Below are 11,588 nucleotides of genomic sequence, written 5' to 3' on the forward strand. Positions count from 1 at the left end.
GGTGTTTCCTATGGTAGTAATGAGGCTAGGAAAAGAAAAGAAGACGAAGCATTCGGCGAAAAAATGGAGTTGGATTGTGATGGGGGAAGAAATAGCTATACTACTAGTAGCAAGTATACAAACAGGTATATGTTGGAGAAGGGGTTGGTTTAGAGCGTAGCACATGAAGACAGCATCATGCTTTGTTTGTGACTGATTAACTAGTTCAGAGTAGGTCATCTGCAGTTGCCCATGTCTTTGGCATTCATTCTCATTCCTTGTCGATAGATGTTCTGAAGATGTATAAAGCATTTATGCATGAGAAAGTAGAATATCAATCTGTAGATTTTTAGTACTCATGAACTTTGAAACTTTCCAAATTGATGATTTTTGATCAATATCAGAATGAGCGCGCGAACCTTGTGACCTCTCGATTTTACATAAATATTAACTAACTAAAGTCTCCGTTTGGCTAACCTCCCTTCAAAATTGAAACCAGGAGTGCAGGAGATTTAAGATGCAGTGGTAAACCACAAGCAGCATTTGTGTATAATATCCTCTGATCAGTGAATATAAAATGACAACAATGTATGCAGCATTGACAGAATACAAATGACAATAAAAGCAGATTTAGTGGCAACACTTTCACTACCCAAATTCAATATATATATTTGCGCAGTATGATCCTCAGCTAGGGGATACCTACTTATGTTATATATAACAAAGAATAATAGGTTTTGATCGACCTAACTTATTTGAATATATAAGTTTGTTTGTTAGAATATATACAAACGAACTTAGTGGTCATTTGTTAAAGTCTTAAGCAGTTGATCTAGTAAACCAAACAACTCTCAGACTCTCAGTATGTTCATAAATAATCTGTATATATATAGCTACCTATATGTCTCAAAGAAATGTACATTCCGACTTGTGAGTTGTCCATGTTCTTTCTGTGAGGATGCTACGTTAGCATGGTAACTTCTGTATTGGTACGTTTCCTTCTGTATGTAGAACAGTGCTGCTCGATCAAGTACTGCTGGCCGGAATGTGTGTTGTACGTTAACTTTCCAATTGATTACTTCTTATGCAAGAAAACTTGCAACTTAATCTGTGCGCACCATATTCTTCACTCTATGCATGGATCGATTCAAGGAAAGATATATTATCACAGCAACATGACGACACTACACCCTCCTTACTCATCCATAGCTGTAATAACCCGAATATTCATTTACATTTTTTGTAATTCTTGGAGTTTAATGGAACGAATAAAGTGGTTATACTTTATTCAACGTCTTTAAAATAGCCTTCATTCGAAGTAAGAATTGGTTTCGTTAACCAATAAGTCGTTATTCTATTAAATTCATTTGACCCAAGAGTTGATTTTTAATTCGTCATTCTTTTCATAAAACTTCCTTCACGAATATTCATTTACATTTCTTGTAATTCTTGGAGTTTAATAGAACGAATAAAGTGGTTATACTTTTATTCAACGTCTTTAAAATAGCCTTCATTCGAAGTAAGAATTGGTTTCGTTAACCAATAAGTCGTTATTCTATTAAATTCATTTGACCCAAGAGTTGACTTTTAATTCGTCATTCTTTTCATAAAACTTCATTCATGAAAGTCGTAGAGTTCGTCAATACGAATTCGTAGACGCGTGGCACGTTTTAATCGAATGTCGTATGTAAAGGTTGTCAGCAACGAAATTTTGGTTCCCGATTTTGGAAATAGTATAAAAGGAAAGAGAGGAGATTAAAAATCAGCTTTTTTCCAAAATCAGATCGGTTACTGTTCACATGATTTTTTCCTCTTTGTTGTCGGATATCTCTCCGACCATATCTCCGTCGTCCGGCGACGAAACTGAGTGAGACCGGTGGCGTTGGAACCGTCTCTTCGTCCCCTATTGATCTGGATTAGTATTTGGGAGAGATTCGAGCTATTTGAAGCCCATAAATGAAAAAACCAATGCAGCTGTTCCGTTTGAAGAAGTGAGGAGAACTCCCTCCTCCGGCAACCAATTAAGGTGATTCTTCTTGTGTTTTGAAGCTTGTAGGATGTATATCAACCCTCCAAAATAGGTTTATCAAATTTGAAACACACAAGGAGAATCGACGATTTCTTTTTCTAGGGTTTGTGAATAGTGCCGATTTTATGTTCTTCGTCGATTGGACTGTTTAGGTAAGGATTTAGACTTTGTTGTCAACTCAAAAGTTGTTGGAAATGTTGTTTAGATAGTGGTGGTACATTTTAGTGATCATTGGTGGTCACCGGAATAGTGGCAGTGCCGCCACTGTTGGCGGCGTGTGGCGGTGTGTTGGGTCATGTTTCGGAGAAATGGTTTACTCCATTATGATGTGCTCGCCGATACGAGCATTTACATAGGTCATTTACATGTGTTAGATTAATTCATGAGTAAGTTAGTTTTTGTTAAAGGCAGGGGTGGACTTCGTTCCATTCGGTTCGGTTTTGTACATGAACCGGGAACTGAACTGAATTTGAACTTCGATTCGGTTTGGTTCGGTTCACGGTTTTTAAACATGCACAACCGAAAACTGAACCAATCGGTTTGGTTCAGTTCGGTTTTTTTTTTCAGTTTTTTTTTATTTATGAAAAACAAACTGAATTAAACTAAAATTGACATATTGAATGTTTTGGGGTTTTTCCCCCCTTTTTACTTATTTAAAAAAATTATAAATAAGAATATATAACTACAATACAACCAAAAAAATGAGGGCTTAAATTTAATATTGTTGGCAACATACCACTCTCAATCCTTTATTTATACGACATCTTTAAATTTTATAGATGCATATATGTATATAACTATGTATATAAATATATTTATGTGTATATATATATATATATGCATATATATTATTATATATACATTTAAAAATATTTATTCTTATATTTTATTGAGGCGGATTTAGTAATTACACATCCATATATGGGCCTACACATATATAAATAGATGATTATATATACATATATAACACTACAAAAGAGAAACATATAATTATATATGATATAAAACCTAAAATTACATTAATCAAATTAAAAATTCGGTAAGATAAACGTAAAACGACATTGTTTTATGAATAGTTCGGTTCGGTTTCTTATGTGCCCAAACCAGAAGCCAAACCAATTGGTTCTGTTCGGTTTGGTTTTCTAAAGTTCGGGTTGGTTTGTGTTCGGTTCGGTTTTTTTCGAGCTTCGGTTCGTTTGTTCGGCTCGGTTTTCGGTTTTTCGGTTCGGAAGTGCCACCCCTAGTTAAAGGTTTGGTGATTCTAGGTTGAATTTGTTGTTGGTTGTTTTCGGGAGTTAGACTATTCTCGGTTTGGTTGTTAATATATTGTACGTGTTGTTGTGGTGTGCATATATATCATGCGTGGATTGATATATATTGTACGTGTTATTTGTGGTGTGCATATATATCATACGTGGATTGATATATATTATATGTGTTGTTGTGGTGTGCATATAATCATGCATTGATTGATATATATATATATATATTGTACGTGGTGTTTGTGGTGTGTATATCATGCGTGGATTGATATATTACACGTACTGATGAGTATCATCTAGGATGATGCTAGTAGTGTTGAGTGGTGTTTGTATGTTCTTGTGGTGATTGTTATTTGTTTACTTATATGTTGTATTTTATTGTATGTTTAAGTGAATTCATGAACTATACTTTCCTGCAGGATTCACTAATTGTTTTCTTGCTTAGTAATGTGTGTTGGACCTTGAGTAAGAGGTGGAGAGTGTTGTAGAATGTGTGTTGGGAGTGGTGTTATTGTTGTTGAGATGATAATGTTAAGTCGAGAACTTAACTTTGATTGAGATGTGTTGCATTATCTATTGTCATTGTTGCATGTTATTGTTGTTGTTTATCTGTATAGTTATATTCGGTTTACTCATACCAGCTGTGAAGCTGACCGGATTTGTGTTTGCAATCCCGGTGTACCAATCAATGGTGCAGGGGGTAATACCGCATGTTGTACGTAGTTGTTGTTGGTAAGTCGAGCATTTAGATTCAAGTTGTAACTGAGTTTATTATTTAAATTCTCGATCGATATTCAACAGCTGTATTGTAATTTCAATTACATTGAGATTATTGTAGAGTGTTAGCATTCTAAATTTTGAAATTTTATTGTTCAGAAATTAGGGTTGCTACGTAGGTGGCATATTTGATGATAATTAGTACCATCCGGGAGTGATTGACCTGTGTGCTGCGGATCCCCATCATATACTCTCTCGTATTAATATGTCATTTGGTATGCGTGAATGTTAGGTGTCTTGCTTAAGAGTTAGGTACTTAGAGTCGGTTTGATAATTTGATTGTGATGCCCTTTTATATTGAAGTCTTGACCAAGTATTGATTTGTGATTAGGTGATGGCTCTACGAGTATGTGGAGCTAGAGCACAGGGTCGACCTAGGGGTCGACGCCAAGCTAGAGGTGTAGACCAAGCTGATCGTGAGGAGGAGGAGAAACCTCATGTTGAGCAGCCTGGTCCAGAGATTATTGTCCATGACAAGGGATGAGTCCTTAGACTGATTAGGGACATTACGAGGTTGGCATCACCAACTTTTCATGGGGGCCTTGACCCAATGATGGTAGACCATTGGATTGAGAACATGGAGACCTACCTAGACCTGGCAGTGTGCTCCGAGGTGGAGAAGAGGATGATAGTCACCTTCTTTCTGAAGGACAACGCTCTTGATTGGTGGAAGAGTACGAAGAGGACAAGGGACGTGTCCACCTTGACCTGGGGGGAGTTTGTTCACCTCTTTCGGGAAAAGTACTTTCCATCTATAGTGAGGGAGGAGCTTGAGCTACAGTTTCTGGCACTCGAGCAAGGGAGTATGACGGTCAGAGAGTATGAGGCTCGATTTTGACCAACTATATCGGTATGTGAGACCGTGGATGCTACCTCATTGGCTCAGAAGTTTCTACGGGGATTTAAACATGAGTACAAGAACATCATAGCTACACTCTGCCTTGCTACGAAAGAGCTGATTTACGAGAGTGCAATGAACTTGGAGCAAGTGAACAAGCTCCGTGAAAGTGAGGTGGTACCAGGAGATGCTCAAGAAAAGGAGAAGGTTGTTACTTCGAGTAGTGGTGTTATGGGTCATATTGGTAGATCCATCACCATGCTCCAACTAGGATAACAGCTGCACCTATCAGTGCTACACCTATTCAGCAGGTGGCACTAGTGAGATGTTATGCATCTGGTGATTGAGGCCACTATGCTGCAGCTTGCACAAAGCCGAAGAGGCAGGGATTCTTCAGGTGTGGTCATAACGGGCACATGGTTAGGAACTGCACTAGACCACAACAAGCTGGACAGGGTAACCAGCAGAAGCAGTTACCTTCAAGACATGCAAGGGTGTGTGCTATTGGTCAAGGAAGCCCATGAATTGACTATATTGTGGAGTCACCCGAAGGAGAGTGATGCCTTTAGGGAGTTAGCGGTAGAGATGACGGCTAGGTACCCACACCTTTTGTTGAGTAGCATATGTGAATTTCGGGACGAAATTCTTTTAAGTGAAGTAGAATGTAATAACCTGAATATTCGTTTACATTTCTTGTAATTCTCGGAGTTTAATGGAACGAATAAAGTGGTTATACTCTTATTCTACGTTTTAAAATAACATTCATTCGAAGTAAGAATTGGTTTCGTGAACCAATAAAATGTTATTCAATTGAATTCATTTGACCCAAGAGTTGATTTTTAATCCGTCACTCTTTTCATAAAACTTCCTTCACGAAAGTCGTAGAGTTCGTCAAAACAAATTCGTAGACGTGCCGCACGCTTTAATCAGATGTCTTATATAAACGTTGTTAGCAACGGAAGTTTGGCTCCCGATTTTGGAAATAGTTGAAAAGGAAAGAGAGGAGATTAAAAATAAAAAAAAATCAGTTTTTTTTCCCAAAATCAGCTCAGTTACTGTTCACCCAAGCTCAGATACTATTCACACAATTTTTTCCCTCTTTGTTGCCAGATCTTTCTCTGGCCATATCTCCATCGTTCGGTGACGGAATTAAGTGAGACCGGTGGAGTTGGAACCGTCTCTTCGTCCCATACCGATCTGGGTTAGTGTTTAGGAGAGATTCGAGCTGTTTAAAGCCCAAAAATGAAGAAACAATGCGGCTGTTCCGTTTGAAGAAGAGAAGAGAACACCCTCCTCCGGCAACCAATCGAGGTGGTTCTTTTTGTGTTTTAAAGCTTGTATGATGTATATTAACCCTCTAAAACAGTTTTATCTAATTTGAAACACACAAGGAGAATCGACGATTTCTTTTTCTAGGGTATGTGAATAGTGCCGATTTTATGTTTTTCGTTGATTGGACTGTTTAGGCTTGGATTAAGACTTTGTTGTCGACTAGAAAGTTGTTGGAAATGTTGTTTAGATTGTGGTGGTAAATTTTGGTGATCATTGGTGGTGACCAGAACAATGGCAGTGCCGCCACTGTTGGCGGCGTGTGGGGTTGTGTTGGGTCATGTTTCAGAGATATAGTTTAGTCCATTGTGATGTCATGTGTTAGGTTAATTCTTGAGTAAGTTAGTTGTTGTTAAAGGTTTGGTGATTCTAGGTTGAATTTGTTGTTGATTGTTTTCGGTAGTTAGACTATTCGGTTTGGTTGTTTACTAAGTGAGACATGTGTCACATAGGTACTTGGAGTTCGTTGAACCAAGTGAGTGAATCTCATTTAAGGTTGCAAGTTGCTAGCGGGAGCGGCAAGGTGAGTAAACCTTACATTAAGCTAGTTACCCATGGCGGTAACTAGGCGTATTTAGTATGCGTTGATTATTTGTATGTTGTGAGATTGGTATATATTTATATATATATGGTGATATATATATACCTTTAATTGATAATGAGATCGTGCATATAATTCCATTGTTTATATGTTGTTATATTATATTTATCGCTTTGAGATATTGTGCGCGTTTTGTTGGATTATATTGAGTATGGAAGATGGGACCGAGAGGGAATAAAATGTCTCTCTCGGTAAATTAGAGGTTTGTGGAGGATAATTGTATAGTTGAAGTGTATGTGTGTTTTGTTTGGCCGGAAGGGAAGAAAAATGTACCTTCCGGTTTTATTGATGTTTGAATGCAGTGGTGTGAGTAGTATTGATGTTGTGCTTGTGTGGTTTCGCTAAGTGGCATGTGGTGAGTGTCAAGTGGTGAGTGTCAAGGTGTTTTGCCTTTAGTGGCGGCCTTGATGCTAAAATGTTTGTGAGTGTGTCTCAATGGGCGAAAATAAAATGGATTGTGGGTGTTTGTTTTTGATATTGAGCCTATTAGCGTGGTCCTTAATCCATCAACCTTAAAATCAGTCTAAAAATATATTTGTATTAAAAATGTATGGACTTGATCGTCAACGGTCCATGTGTAAGTAAAAATGAAATTTTAGTAAAGTGGTTGGAAAAGTTGTTGGATAGGAGGGCCATGTTAAATGTGAGTTGTTTTATATTAGTTATTATTTGTGGTAGTGAGGATGTTGACATTGTCTCAGGGCCATTAACCTATTAAATCTTGATAAATATGTTTTGTTTTCAAAATATATGGACTTGATCGACTACGGTTCATGGGTAAGTAAACCATGTTGTATTGTTATAGTTTTTAAAATGGTTAATGGTTAAGGACTATGTTAAATGACTGTGATATAAGATTCTTATTTATGATTTATCTGTTTGATAAGTGATTTCATGAACTACATTATTATGCAAGAATCACTAATTGTTCTTGTGTGCAGTGTAATCTCCTGAACTAAGTTATTATGCAGGGATTACATTTTTCTTATCTCATTTCTTGTAACGTGAATTCCTGAACTACGTTTTCATACAGAATTCACTATTTGTTTTTTGCATTTTTTTCTTATGTGAGTGAGTTGTTGAGTTGTGTGTTGTGGTCATTTCTTTCTTATGTGAGTGAGTTGTTGAGTTCTGTGTTGTGGTGGTGGTGCCATGTGGGTTGTTGTTGTGAGTTGGTGGAGTGTTGTGCATATATCATGTGTGGATTGATATATTGTACATATGTTTTAACTTTGGAGTTATGTTAACACGTTTTGGCTCCAGACAGTCACTGTGGTGACAGAGAATTAGTTGAGGTACAATATATATCATGCGTGGATTGATATATATTGTACATGTCGTTGTAATGTGCAATATATATCATGCGTGGATTAATACATATTGTACGTGTTGTTTGTGGAGTGCATATATATCATACGTGGATTGATATATATTGTACGTGTTGTTTGTGGTGTGCATATATATCATGCGTGGATTGATATATATTGTATGTGTTGTTGTTGTGTGCATATATATCATGCGTGGATTGATATATATTGTACATGGTTCTTGTGGTGTGTATATCATCGTAGATTGATATATATTGTACGTGGTGCTTGTGGTGTGTATATCATCGTGGATTGATATATTACACGTACTGATGAGTATCATCTAGGATGATGCTAGTGGTGTTGAGTGGTGTTTGTATGTTCATGTGGTGATTGTTATTTGTTTACTTATATGTTGTATTTTATTGTATGTTTAAGTGAATTCCTGAACTATGCTTTTCTGCAGGATTCACTAATTGTTTTTTTTTACTTAGTGGTGTGTGTTGGACCTTGAGTAAGAGGTGGAGAGTGTTGTAGAAAGTGTGTTGGGAGTGGTGTTATTGTTGTTGATATAATAATGTTAAGTCGAGAACTTAACATTGATTGAGATGTGTTGAATTATCTATTGTTGTTGTTGCATGTTATTATTGTTGTTTATCTGTTGAGTAATTATATTCATTTTACTCAAACCAGCTGTAAAGCTGACCGGGTTTATGTTTGCAATTCCGGTGTACCAATCAATGGTGCAGTGGGTAGTACCGCACGTTGTACGTATTTGCAGTTGGTAAGTAGAGCAGCTGTCAAAAGCGTGTTGTTTGATTAAGTTCTTTAGTTTTGGTAAGTCTCGAGTGAATCCTACAACTCAATTGTATTCAAGTTGTAACTGAGTTTGTTATTTAAATTCAGGATTGATATTCAACAGCTATATTGTAATTTCAATTACATTGAGATTATTGTAGAGTGTTAGCATTCTAAATTTTGAAATTTTATTGTTCATAATTTAGGGTCGCTACAATAGGTGCAAAAAAACGCTATCATAGCATCTCATAGCGGAAATACAAACGCTATGACAGCCCCCGCTATGGTAGGTCTGCTGCTTTAGATAGTGGTTCGGCAAACGCTATCTATTATTTAGTAAACATAGTGTTTAGTAAATGCTATCGGTAATATTTTCATAGTATTTGAGAAATGCTATGATAATACATTTTGTAGCGTTTGAGAAAGACTATATGTGGTTACTAAGCATAGCGTTCGATAAATGCTATGAACAATAATTTTGTAGCGCATGCAAAATGCTATTAAAATACTGACCACAACATTTTTGAAATGCTATTGTCCAAATTGACTACCGTAGCGTTTAATGAGGGTAGCATTCTCATTTTCTTTTGTTTATATATATAATATACTTGATCCAATGATTTCAAACATTCAAATCAAACTTAAACAATTTTAAAAAGATAATTCATTAAATGGTTCAAAATGATTAACATGTAATATACAAGTAGGTAATTCATAATCTAGTCCAAGCAGAATGTTATCTATGTGTCTGGATACAACAAGGAGTACTTTATGAAATTAACAAACTCAAAAAGCAAATTAAATGTCACTGGATTGGTGGATTGCTATGAAGTTCATCGAGCTTTTCATTTTCAACGAGGAACTACTGTAATACAGAAAACAAATCATGATTAGATGAGTTCTACAACTTACACAAACAACCCCAACATAGTAGCATGATCATTGCATAAATTAAACTTACCTTTTCAAAGCATATCAACTTTGTGAGATGACCAAGCTATTGTAGTACCAATAGCATCTTCAATGCATTGTAACTCAGATGTTGGCCTCTAGAGAGATGCAGTAGGGTCTCTTAGAATATTAACCCAAACTCTCATAGCATTAGGACCTAATGGAACAAAATGAACAAGTTGGTTCGGATCACTTGACGACCAATGTCCTTCAACAACTATTTTTCCCCAGCCACAAAAATCCAACAAGTTGTACTTTTTCTTTGGATTATTGTTCACACTCTAGCAACAACAACATCATACTAATGATATCAGATTATGAAAGAAACAAATACACTAACATATCGAATTAGTAGTATAAGTAATAAGAGTAAAACTTTACCGAATAAGATGACAAGTTTTCAACTTCCCCGTTGATTGGAATATTTTCCAAAACAACTTGTTAGCTAGCCATGCTACTTTACTGCCAATAGCATCTTCAATACATGTCATGTTGGGCGTAGGTCTCTATAAAAATGCTTTAGGACTTGTTGGGATATCAATCGAAACTATCATGGCATTAGGTCCAAGAGGAATATCATTAACAAGCATTTTTGGATCATTAGAGAACTAACGACCTTCAACAACTACTATTTCCTCCTTTCCACTCTAACTGAACAACTTCCACTTGATAGGATTCTTCTTTTTACACTAACAATAAGTGAAAACATAATTTTATGACTAAGTATGCAATACATTTAATATGGATGAAAGTTAATAAAAGAGTTGTAACAGGAAAAATATTTTACCGAATTTACAGATATGTTATCTTCATTATCAGATTGCCGACTAATTTGCAGAACCACCTTTTCAGTTGACCACGCTATTGCCTTACCCTGAGCTTGTCTCATACAACTCATATTAGGTATAGACCTAAAAAAAAGCATCTGGTTTGTTTGGATTGTCGACAATCACTTTTGTTGCATAAGGTCCAAGAGGAGTATGATTGACCAGCTCATTCAGATCATCAGAACACAAGCGTCCTTCGACTACAATCTCATCAGCTCCACACCAATCTAAAAGCTTGCACTTGTCTAGCGATTTGGTGCTCATGCTCTACAATGTATCAAAATATATAAACATATTGAAGATTCATTTATAACATTTGATAACTAGTGGTAGATGAAATATTTAACAAGAAAAAAGAAAATTGGATTGACTGTGTTACCACTGGAGAAGTCTTATCAACTTGAGATCCATTTTCCGCATCATCTTCATTCTGCATTGTCTAACATTACAAGATAAAAAGTCAGTTGTACGGAAGTTATTTATTGTTTGATCACAGTTTGCTTTTAAAATATACATATACATGATTTCACATGAGGAGTTCCAACTAGTTGTTTGACCAAACCCTCCAAATAAGTAATTCTACTTTTCATATCAGTTTGTTGCTCTTCTAGTTGGAGCACATGCTTATCCCTAGCTTGTATGAAGGATAATTTGCTTATGGTAACTCCTCTTTCCATTCCTATTAATCGTCCAGTTTATCGTTTCCTAATACTTTGGATATATCATCTTCTCTAAAATTAGTGATTAAGGATGAGGGTGAATGATTTTCAGCTTCTCTAATTTTCTCCTGAAAGAAGAGACATACACCACGTGAAAAAAAAACAAAAAAAGACATCAGTATGAAAGAATGGAACTTACAATAGTTTCTCCAATGACACTTCAAGACTGTA

At 36.1% G+C, this 11,588-nt stretch overlaps 1 protein-coding gene across 1 annotated transcript; it reads left to right on the forward strand.

The window, feature by feature from the left end:
- The first annotated feature begins 4,600 nt into the window (after positions 1–4,600).
- On the forward strand, positions 4,601–5,409 carry LOC126783916 (uncharacterized). Its single transcript, XM_050509450.1, has 3 exons — positions 4,601–4,858; positions 4,934–5,129; positions 5,249–5,409. The coding sequence occupies exons 1-3, from the start codon at positions 4,601–4,603 to the stop codon at positions 5,407–5,409; spliced, it is 615 nt and encodes a 204-aa protein (XP_050365407.1).
- The last annotated feature ends 6,179 nt before the right edge of the window (positions 5,410–11,588 follow it).

This window comes from Argentina anserina, chromosome 2 (assembly GCF_933775445.1).
Source record: "Argentina anserina chromosome 2, drPotAnse1.1, whole genome shotgun sequence".
NCBI classification, from domain to species: domain Eukaryota; kingdom Viridiplantae; phylum Streptophyta; class Magnoliopsida; order Rosales; family Rosaceae; genus Argentina; species Argentina anserina.